This window comes from Halichoerus grypus, chromosome 6 (assembly GCF_964656455.1).
Source record: "Halichoerus grypus chromosome 6, mHalGry1.hap1.1, whole genome shotgun sequence".
In the NCBI taxonomy this organism is placed as follows: domain Eukaryota; kingdom Metazoa; phylum Chordata; class Mammalia; order Carnivora; family Phocidae; genus Halichoerus; species Halichoerus grypus.
The window spans coordinates 77,969,180-77,981,399 of NC_135717.1; the positions used below are offsets into that span (position 1 = coordinate 77,969,180).

Consider the following 12,220-nt stretch of genomic DNA (forward strand, 5'->3'; position numbering starts at 1 on the left):
CGGGTTTGCTCTCCGGAGCTTTTGTTCCCTGCAAGCTTTCCGTACAGCTTTGGAGGCGGAGAGTGAAAATGGCGGCCTCCCAGTCTCCGCCGCGGAGGAGCCGAGAACTCGGGGTCCCACTCCTCAGCGAGCCCCCAGAGAAAAGCAGTCAGTCACTCCCGTCTCCCCGGTCTCCGGCCGCACTCCGCGCTCACCCGGCCTGTGACCGCGCCTTTCTATCTGGCACCCGACCCCGGGTGGAGTCTCCAAACCCAGCAGATCCCCGCAGTGCGCTCCCGCGCCTCTCCTCCCGGGGGAAGAAGGGGAGTCTCCCCGGATCTGCCGCTTGTTGGGTCCCTGCTGGAGGAGCAGTGGCCCGACTGTGCCGCGGCTCACGGTTTATGACAACCCCGAGCTGAGAGCCGCGCCTGGGCTCCGTCTCTGCAGCCGGCTTCCCTGCTCCGATACCTGGGAGCTCTGCCGCACTCAGGCACCCCCGGTCTTTCTGTGACCCCGAGGGTCCTGAGACCACACTGTCCCGCGAGGGTTCCACCCCCCACTTCGCCACCAGAGTGACATCCCTCAGCGGAGCAGACTTCTAAAAGTTCCGATTTTGTGCTCCGCGGCTCTATCACTTGCCAAAAGCGGCGGACGGAGGCCCCTCCCCCGCCGTCTATCCTCCCGAATAACGCCTCGGATTCACTTCTCCGCACGTCCTACCTTCCAGAAAGTGGTCGCTTTTCTGTTCAGAGAGTTGTTGCTATTCTTTTCTTCGATCTCCTGTTGAGTTTGTAGGTGTTCAGAATGGTTTGTTCCCTATCCAGCTGACTTCCTGAGAGGAGACAAAATCCAGGTCTCCTACTCCTCCGCCATCTTGCTCCACCCCCCCCAATCCAGAATAATCTTTTTAAAACATAAAATGGATTTTTGTCATTCTTCTGCTTAAAATGATTTAAAGGCTAACCATTATGATTAATACAAAATCTAAAATCATTGACATGACCATCCTACATAATCTGGTTCCTATCTTCCTCTCCAGTTTCATGTCATACCATCTGTTCTTTCATTCCTTTACTTACTCATTCACTCACCTACCTATCCACCCAGCCACCAACTCACTTCTACTCAGCATTCTCCAGTAACTGGTGGTTTTCTTTTACTTCTACAGCATAACTATACCATGCTCTTCCCATTATTAGGGTGTTCACACAGGTGGTTTCCACTGACGTAAATCTCTTGACATTCTAAATCTCCCCAATTCCTATTTACTTTTCATGTGTCAAGTTAAGTATCAATGTCTTAGAGGTGCCTTCCCTGACCATTCATTCTAAATAAGTTCCCCTTGTTATACTCTTTTTATAATTCTATACTTTATTTGCCTGTATCACAATCTTAAAGAATATGTTTATGTCTGTGATCATGTGATTAACCTCCCTAAAATATAAACACCAGGAGGAAAGGAACCATATTTGTTTTGTTCACTAATGTATTCCCAGTTTCTAGCACACAGTAAACTCTCAATAAGCATTATTGGAATGAATAACAGAGTAATGGAATAAGTGGTATCTATGAAGCCATTAAACTCTTAACACTAGGGTGGCATATTCTCTCTATGGACAGACACCTCTTTCTCGCTTCTATAACTTTTGTATTTCTTTTTCCTATACTAATTCCATCATGCATGCTATAAACTGAAGTGTCTAATATTATATGAACATGAGGTAATACACACACACACATGCACGCACACACTCACAATTATGGTTATCTCTTGAAAGTGACCTAGTCCTCTACTAACCTAGTCTTTCACCATTATTTCTTAAAGTAATAATTACTTTTGACAAATAGGCTTTTAGACCACAGATGTTTTTCCAAAAACAAAAACAAAAAAAGGATCATCAACATCAGGAAAGTGCTTTTCCATATATATATATATATATATATATATATATATATATATATCAGTACTACAACTCTGTCAGGCTCAGGATAAAAAACTAAATAGTAGTTGCTAAGTACGTATGTGTATATATAAGTACCCATCCATCCAACACACTGTCTAGTATAGTAACCACTAGCCAGATGTGGCCATTTAAATTTAATTAAAATTAAATAGATGTAAAAATTCGGTTCTTCGGGGTTCTAGCGACATTTTAAGTGTTCAACAGCATTGTGTGGCTAGGAGCTGCCATACTGAACAGAAGGGATATAAAACATTTCCATTGTGTCAAAGTTCTGTTGAAGAGTGCTGCTATAAAGACTATAGAGGCTCTGGTCACAAATAAGCACTTGTGAAGAAAAATGTGTATTCCTAGAATTCACTTTATGTCAAAAGAAAAAAGTAACTTCTATTTGGAACTCAAATCCTTTTAATACAGAATGGTATTTGGATACCACACCTGGGCATTAGGAGGGTGCACTGCAAATGAAATAATGTTTTTAAGGTATTTTCAGTACACAGGAAACATGCGTGTATGTGCCCACGTGCACACGCATCTGAGTGTTGAAGAGGAAAAAGTCATGAATATTCAAATAGGTATTTCCAATTTAAGATTATGAGGATCACAGAATTTTCTTAATCTTAAATTTTCTCTATCTTCCTACTTCTACAAATAAGGTCTAAGCATAATGTTCTCAAATTCTCATTCTGTTTTAAATCGTGCTAAAGAAAGTATTATTTTTCTTTCCCTCCCTACTTTCCTTCCTAAAGGAAGTCATAGAATAATACATAACTCTGTAAAACTGGAGGACAGCATTAGGACTGGATTTCACAGCACAGGTTTGTAGCCATTTACTAAAGCTACTAAAACTATTTTTATGAGGGAAACCTAAAAGAAAATTGGAAAATAATGGACTGACTCAGATCCTGCATTGACTTAAGACAGACTCTCAGAGAATGAGTAACCCCATGATAAGAAGAGAACGATACCCATCTGACCAACCTACTAGTTGGCTGCGGCATTCCCAGCTGATGCAGATATTATACATTCTAGGCTGGGAAATGGCAGGGAACAGGATCTTCTCAAGTCACAAAGATTAAAACTTGATATATGAAAATGGGAACTTTTAACAAAAAGAAGGTTAAAATACTGAACTAACCAGGTGGGGTCTGTAGATACTAAGTTTCTCTCCGGCCTTTTGCTGATCAGAACAACCCCTTCCCTTGGAGCTATCAAGAGCCACAGTACTAACAACAGAAGCTCAGTCGTAGCTAAGGTTTACTGGGTGCTTACTATATGCCAACTCTGTTAAAAGTATTTTGTACAAAAACCTCTCTTTAGTGTGGCAGTTATGGTAAGTATCTTTGATAGCTCAGGGAACTGACAGAGAAGTAACTTGCCTGAAATTACAATTTTTAAGTGATGGAACCATAATTCCAACAAGGATTCTAACCCAGAACCCACTTTCTTAGCTACTAGAGAACCAGAGTTTACAATCTCTGTACCTAACCTATCACTTTGGCCCTTCTCGGACTTGCTTCTCCTAACACTCACTATGACTAATTTCAGCTTTGTAGGATAAGAGTATTTTCTCCATGAGATGAAAAAGCCTGGGGAAAAACTGGCCTGAGGCAAGGAATCCAGAGTTCTGGATTTGGATGGTTTCAGGTTGAGATGTCAATGAAATATGTGAAAAAAGTTATGAAGTAGACATGAAGTAGGCTACTGTCTACTTCATTGATTTGGACCTCAGAAGAGAAAACTGCGTTGATATATACATTTGACGTAATAATTCTACTACTAATAATAACGTAGCTAGCATTGTTTTGGAACAATTTTTTAGTTCTTATCCTCAAACAAGTTTTCCCCTCAGGATTTCTCATCTCAGAAAATGGAACCAACATCTGCCCAGTTGTCCAGCCAGAAATTGGAGAATCATCTTTGTTTTCTCCTTCAGCCTTATCCATACATGCAATTCACCAAGTCTTTTTAGCTCTATTTCCAAAAGACATTCTAAATCCATCCACCTGTCTCCATCCCCACTGCCACTATTCAATTTACCCACCTATTTCCTAATTTACAGTTTCTTGCCTAGACCAGGAGCCTATATGATTTTGCTTGTATGCCTCCTAAATAGTTTACATAACTATGATTTTAACTTGATATCTATTTTTTGAACATCGTAAGTTTAAAGAGTTGCAAAGAATGTAATTTCTTAGGTATTTTAAAATTTGTTTTTAGGGGCGCCGGGTGGCTCAGTCGTTAAGCATCTGCCTTCGGCTCAGGTCATGATCTCAGGGTCCTGGGATCAAGTCCCACATTGGGCTCCCTGCTCAGTGGGAAGCCTGCTTCTCCCTCTCCCACTCCCCCTGCTTGTGTTCCTGCTCTCACTCTCTCTCTCTCTGTCAAACAAATAAATAAAAAATCTTAAAAAAAATAATAAAATTTGTTTTTAAAAAAGCATCACTCTTTTTTAAAAAAGTATCCAATTAAATATAAATACTATGGTGACTTGATATCTACTTTTATCTATTTAAAAATTGTAAAGACAAATTGTTCTTAAGTAATTAAAAATTTTACATGTTCCTTTTTCTCTTTGACCTGGTGTTTCTGTTCCATTTCTTCCTAAAATTTTATACTGATGTAATTTATTTTATGCTAGACTGTTTATATAGATCCACTCTCATACTTTTCTGTATCAAAGTTATGTACATAAATTTAAATCTCATATTTATAAAATCTCCTGTGGTCATAAATCTATTAAAAAATTCTTTCAAGTTGATCATTACAATTATTAATAACATACAATCGAAACTAATATACATATGTGGTATTTTGAAAGAATACTATTAATGTGAAGAGTAAAATTTTATTAAAAATGTATCTTATCATTAAAAATATTTATCTTAATGAAATGGAATTTTTATTTTATTAGTTTAGATATTCCTTGATGAATATTACTTATTCAGGGTTCAGTATCAATTCTATCGTATGCTTCCTTTTCATAGGTGTAAGTACTAAGACCTTTATATAAATAAATAGATAGGAATGGAAGGAGCTTTTTTATAGCAATGTATCTTAATTTTTTGCACTCCTTCAGAATTATATGCCCCCAATCACACAGTAGCCTATTATTAAAAATTATTTATAATTATCAGCTGGCAACTTAATTAGGTTATCCTTCAATTCTATTGAAAACAAAGAATTATAAACAATCTGCCTTTTCTGATCCATCTTCTTAACACCAATATTTGGAATTATCTGTTTGTAACTGTTCCAGAGGCGTTTATTTTCTCCCTAGAAGAACATAAAATACTAAGATTCGGGAGATGTGTGCCTATTGTAAAGTGAGGGATGTGTGTGAAAAGGGAAGTAAAAAAAGAGAATCTGCTCCTCTTAGGTGCCTTCTGAGGCAGATAAATTTGAAGGAAAAGTATGTTTAGAAGCTGAGGACCTGTGCCCATGCACCCTTTCGGAAAATGTTCGTGCCATCTCCAAGTGTATGTGTACCTCAATTTGAAGACCTCTGGCCTAGGCTGCTCTAATAACTCATCTGATCTTCTTGCTTCCACTCTCAGCCTTGTGGAATCCATTTTCCAACTAGTAGCCAGTCTTTTAAAAACACCATCAGCGAATGTCATGCACTGATTAAATTCTTAATGGTTTCCACCATTCTTAAAAAAACACAGACTTCTGGCCACCCCTTATGTAAGGTCCTGCATGCCTTGCACTGCTCCCATCCCTCAAGTCATACCAGTCGTCCTCATACATGTCCAGTGCTGTCCACCTTACTGCCGTCACAAACATTGACTCCTCCCCACTCTTCACAGGGCAGGCTTCTCACCCTTCAAGACCCAGGTTAAATATTACTTTCTCAGAGGACCCTCTCTGAGCACTCAATCAAAAATAGGTTCTAACCTCTCCAAATTCCACCAAATTATTGTCTATTACAGAAAACCCATTCCTATGTTTTATAGCACTTTGTGATAACTTGTAATTAAATGGGTTTTTTGTTGGATTAGTGTCTGTGTCCCTCTGCAGACTGTAAGCTCTCTTAGGGGAGAGACCACAGCTGCTTTATTCATCACAATGTATTACCCCAGACTACCAAAGCACCACTGGATACTCAATAAAGATCTGTTGAATGAATGAATGAATGAGCAAGCAAACTCATGAAAAAATACTGTGATTTGCTTAAAATGCTTCAATAGTTCTCCACTGCCTTGAACATAAAATTAAACGCTGGAGCACAACATGAGACTAAACATGCTTCAGCATGATCAGATTGTATGCACTTTCCCCTCCCTCCCATAGATCATGCCATACATATTTATCCTGAACTATAGCTACTAAACACTATTTAAAGTTTCCCGGATGCTTCTAGCTTTCACATATGCTGATCCCTCTACACAGAATATGGTGAATATCCTGCCACCTCCTTTTTGCTTAATTCTTTCTTTTTAAGACTCAGCTCATGCATTAGTCATCTCCTCCAGGAAGCCTTCTGTGCATCTCTCCAATCTGGATCACATGCCTGCCCCTCCTCTTCTACTCTCAAAGCTCTCTATTCAGATCACTACCATGGCACTTATCAAACTGAACCATAATTATAGGTTCATTCTTCAGTCTTTCCAAATAAACAATGAACTTCTTGAGGCAGAGGCTGCCTTTATTATCTTTCTATTTCCAGTGCCTAGTGTAATATCTGGAAAACTACAAGGTATTCAATAAATGTTTACAGAAAGGGTAGCATTAGTAAAAGGGTAGCATTAGTAAAAGGGTCATTATTTTATTTTCTGAGCATTACTGCCATTTAATTTAAAAAATGAGAAATATAATTTACTATAAATGTTCAGACCAGTACAGGACTATGTTTATATGGCCAAAGAATAAACTGTCAACTCTGGGAACAGCTAAAAGAAAGAAGGCCATGGGAAGGACTGGAGAGTACAATTATACAATTATAGTTTTATTAGCACAAGTCTTCTACAGGCTACCCAGTTACGAGTGATACTTCAGGAGTGGTGACTTGTTCTGTTTGAGAAAGTAATTGGGTATCATGGTGATAAATGCTGTATAACTGACTGGGTAGATTTGCAGCCAATAGAGAATTTAATAAATCTTTAAGAAGGAAAAAAGATGGGACACTTGGCAGATGCCAATTGCAGTCTGGACCCCACTCACTCATGCACCTCGCTCCATTTCCTCCACGACTGTGTCTGACAAACCAGACGTGGCTGAGGATAAGAAATTTGATTAAGCTGAAACTGAAGAAGACAGAAACTCAAGAAAAAATCCACTGCCTTCAAAAGTAACAATGGAACAGGAGAAGCAAACAAGCGAATCATAATGAAGCAGGTACCACCAATGTGCACTGCACATTCCATAAGCACTGCCTTCTTATTTTACTTTTTTAAAGCTATTTAACTTTGTAAGACACAGAGGCTGGATCAAATTTAAATGACTCTACTGTCCATTTTCACAATAAAGAATCAAGAACTACTGACAGTGAAGGCCAAGCCTGGCTCTCCCACCTGCCTGTCTGGCTGGCAGCGAAGGAAAAGAACTTGAATGTTGAAGGAAGAAGCTGGGTACTCTATGAGATCCAGAGTAAAAACCAAGCAGGTCCAACGTGTCCTGTTAGGCTATAAAATGCCATTTAATCAGAGTTCCATTTTTTGCTGTTGTTCAAGTGATTTTAATTATTAGAATGCACAATATTTAATATGCAAATATCTGGGGAAAATTTTTAGGATATAACCCTAAAAAATGCGCATTGAGGGCGCCTGGGTGGCTCAGATGGTTAAGCATCTGCCTTCGGCTCAGGTCATGATCCCGGCGTCCTGGGATCCAGTCCCGCATCGGGCTCCCTGCTCAGCGGGGAGCCTGCTTCTCCCTCTGCCTCTCTCTCTCTCTTTCTGTCTCTTATGAATAAATAAATAAAATCTTTAAAAAAAATGCTCATTGATCTATAACTACCTGCAAATCATAGGTAAAACCTTATGATCTTCTAGGTCAAAATTTATACTTAACATACAAGCCAAATAACATCAAAATGGCAATTAAAAAAAAAAGAGTACCACTATTAAAACTGAGCTTTTAAAAATAAAAGTCAGAACTGATGTGCAAATTTTAGTTACATTGAGAGGATATATCTTTATCAATGCTCAAAACATTAAGAAATACTCTTTAGGAACAGATATAAACCCAGCTTACTGAGCCACAAGAAAATGTCTTATTACTTTAGAGGCATTTTTTAAAACTTTAGTTAGCAATGTAGTTGCAAAAGCCTTCTTCAAAAAATAAACTTACTCTTAGTGAAGATATTTAAAACATTCTTTTCAAGTAAAATAAAAAAGCATTTCAAAAATTTAAGTTTATAGCAGCACTTCTGAACTAAAGACATTGCTCCCTACCACCTCACAATTCTGAGACTTAAGAGAACAGATTTTACTCTAGTCTCATTTTAAGAAAATGGACTCTCACATTCAACAAAACCTGCTTAAACTTGAGCAGAGGCAAGTTTCAGAAGAAGAAAATCCATGCAAAAAAGCACAAAGCAAAAGTAAAAGGAGCCCTTGGGTTTCCCCCATGGGATTATTCACTTTCATTTCTCCATTTGACAACACAGGTTATAGCACATCTTCCTTCGTGGGATCACTATACAACTTCTTCATATATCGGGCATGGGCTCGATATGGAGCAGCATGTATTGGGAATAAAGAAACTATAAGGGGATCCTATAAGAAGAAAATTTTTCCTTTGTGAGTTCTCCCCTCTCAAACTTTAAAAGGCTCTGTATTTTATTTAAGAGAGATTATTCCCAAATAATTTTGCTTTGCTCTTTAAGCAATCAAGAGATACAGATATCCTATTTTTTAAAATTTTATTATGTTATGTTAATCACCATACATTACATCATTAGTTTCTGATGTAGTGTTCCATGATTCATTGTTTGCATATAACACCCCGTGCTCCATTCAATGCGTGCCCTCTTTAATACCCACCAGGCTAACCCATCCCTCCACCCCCTCCCCTCTAAAACCCTCAGTTTGTTTCTCAGAGTCCATAGTCTCTCATGGTTCGTCTCCCCCTCTGACTTCCCCCCCTTCATTTTTCCCTTCCTACTATCTTCTCTCTCTTTTTTTTATTAACATATAATGTATTATTTGTTTCAGGGGTACAGGTCTGTGATTCATGAGTCTTACACAATTCACAGCGCTCACCATAGCACATACCCTCCCCAATGTCTATCACCCAGCCACCCCATCCCTCCCACCCCCCACCACTCCAGCAACCCTCAGTTTGCTTCCTGAGATTAAGAAATATCCTCCTTCTAACAGAGGGAGTTATTTCTTCTCAGAGGCTAAATTTAGATAAGAGATAGGTAATTTTTGGACCTGAGTAAGATAATAAGAATAATGTCCCTAGCCAAAAAAAGCTTTACCCTTTTAAGATATTTCAAATGAATATTTGTAGACTACCTTGGTATATACAATTAATACATATAAGTAAAATTAACAGTGGAGTTAGAAGACAGAAAAAGATAAAAATAAGAACAGAAGATGACAGCAGGAAGGGACAGTGGATGAAGGTTACATGGCCTCAGAAATATAAACATAAAAGCGGCTTCTTCATACCTTAAACCACTTAGAGCCCAAATGACTGGTCTCATGCAATATTTCACTCAACAGCTTCAGATAGGCAGTGAGTAGCAGAATGGTGGAAAAAAAGATAAACAGGAAAGAGAGAGAGGAAAAAAAGCATGCAATTAAAAGCAAATTATATATAGCCACTTTGGAAGACAGTTTTCACAGTTTCTTACAAAGCTAAATATAGTCTTACCATAAAATCCAGCAATTCCCAGGTATTTTCCTAAATGAGTTGATAATTTATGTCCATACAAAAACCTACACATAAATGTTCACAGAAGCTTTATCCATAATTGCCAAACATTGGAAGTAATCAAGATGTTCTTCAACTGGAATAAACAAATTGTGGCATGTCTATACAATGGAATATTATTCAGAAGTAAAACAAAATTATCAGGCCACAAAAAGACACGGCAGAACCTAAAATGCAAGGCTAAATGGAAAAACTCAGCCAGAAAAGGCTACATACTGTGTGATTCCACCTACATGACATTCTAGAAAAGGAAAAACTACGGAGACAGGAGGAAGATCAAGGATTGGGGAGATGGAGGAAGGATGAACAGGTAGAGCATAGAGGGTCTCTGGGGCAGTGAAACTATTCTGTATGATACTGTAATAGTGAATACATGACATGATACATTTGGCAAAACTCACAGAACTGTATGAGATGAAGAACGAACCAAAACGTAAGCTATGGACCAGTTAATAATGTATCAATACTGGCTCATCAATTCTAATAAATCTATCACACCAATGCAAGATGTTAACAATAGGGAAAATTGAAGTGGAGGAATGAAAATATGGGAATTCCGTGTACTTTCTGCTCAACTTTTCTATAAACTAAAAAATAAAACAAAACAAACCCCAAAAAACTGATCTAAAATAAGTCTATTATAAATAATACATAAACACATAAATATATAAAAATCTACCCCCCAAAAAAGCAAATTATAACTAGTTCATACAATAAGACATTTTAAAAAACACATACTAGCAATTTATATGCCATAATGACGTCATGTTTATTAATTGCCAACATTTCTACATGACCCCCAATATGTAAGATTGGTCACTAAATAATGATCCCCAAGCAGAAAAAAAATCTTTAAAGAAAGAAAAAATGGGGACATTTTGAAAATAAAGGTAAGAATATAAAAAAGGTAAAATCAAGATAAAAGAAGATCCCTCTTCACCCTGGATCAATGACTGTCACCATCCCTTCTCTGAAGCTCTCTACTACCCAAGCTCTATTTAACTGTGTACCAGGAAATATTCAAATTAGAAGTGGACAAGGCATTTATGTAGGAACAGGGCACTGAAAGACACTGAAAGACTGTGAAGAGTTCCATTTTTCTTCAGTTTGGCTAAAAACTGTTTGTCTTTCTTTCTATATTTAGCACTAAAGAAACCATAGGCTCATACAAACACAGTTATGAAGGGACTCCCTATGGCACACACTACACCATGTCTGCTTCCTTGCTATGCAACTACCTTAACTCACAAGACCACAGTGGTCTCATCATGGGGGTTCCCCAAAGGTTCAGGTTACCCTCTCACTGAATTTTTTACCTTTTTAGCAGGTAGAGTTCTCCAACAAAGAAATGGAAAGGAAACAATAACTGAAAAAATGAAATGTCATGAATCTCTGTGTAAGGGAGATTCAAAACCTCAAATCACACTCATACTAGGAATTGAGATTAGAGCCTTCGCTTGTTAGAACCATTTTTTCCATTCACATTTCCCAATTGTAGTTATCCTTCTAACAAAAAGTCAAAAGCAAGTGTACAGGGATCTAAAAGACAGAGAAGAATATATAAAGCAAACACCACACACAGCAGCAGCAGAACCCTTTAACAAGTCACTTCAGGGCTGAGGCATGCTGCCCTGGTGCTCTCAAGTGTCACATAACCATGTCCTTCATACTTGCTATTAACCTTGTTAATACCTTGTTATAACTTTAACTGCTCTTTTGAACAAAGCAGGATATAAAATAAACTGTTTTTTAAATTTAACATTTTAACTCAGAAATGTTTGTGTTTTCCCATTCAATTTAAAAGCAGGATTGTGACCAGTCTTGGAACAAACAGACAAGTTCCATTTCATCTCACCAGATCCATGAGCATATACCACAGCTATATATGTGAAATAAATTCCAAATTACTAATGCAGAGACTCTTAACATGAGTCATTCTCATTCAACCTTATTTCAATTCTTTTTTAGGTTTAAATACTTACACCTGATGAAGTGCTTTTGAAACCCTATAAACATATGTACAGTTTACCTAAACTATACTGGTTGGGTTTTACCTTTTGTTTAACCAGCAGCATTGCCAGTAACTGTATAAAATTGCAGACCTGTTTTTCAGCACTGGTCCTGGCTGACTCCTCTTGTGCTAGCACCATTTCTCGCTCTGCAGTTATCTGTACACTTTCTCTTAGTGCTTCTTCCAGCTCTTCAATCCTGTCATCCTTCTTACGGAGACTGTCCTGGAAAACGATGGAAGACTAGGTGAAGTAGACTAATTAGTTAACGCAAGGAGAGACTATTTATCAAGAAAGGACTATTTGCTTATGAAATATTCTTCCTTTCAGAAGTAAATCCAAGCCAGAAAGACATCTTCACAGAGGAAAGAACAAGGGAAGAAAAGA

General features: G+C 38.1%; 1 protein-coding gene across 12 annotated transcripts in view; it reads right to left on the reverse strand.

Moving 5' to 3' along the window:
- The window catches only part of ERC1 (ELKS/RAB6-interacting/CAST family member 1), a 550,857-nt gene that overhangs the window by 287,264 nt on the left and 251,373 nt on the right, over positions 1 to 12,220 (reverse strand). For 6 of the 12 annotated variants that reach the window (XM_078075446.1, XM_078075444.1, XM_078075447.1 and 3 more), the window contains one exon: positions 11,927 to 12,058. The exons of 3 other annotated variants lie outside the window; for them this stretch is intronic. In XM_078075446.1, the coding sequence (XP_077931572.1) occupies positions 11,927 to 12,058 (132 nt within the window). Of the gene's footprint in view, positions 1 to 9,559; positions 9,614 to 11,926; positions 12,059 to 12,220 lie in introns of all 12 variants that reach the window. 3 more of the 12 variants (XM_078075442.1, XM_078075441.1, XM_078075449.1) reach the window with 1 other exon arrangement.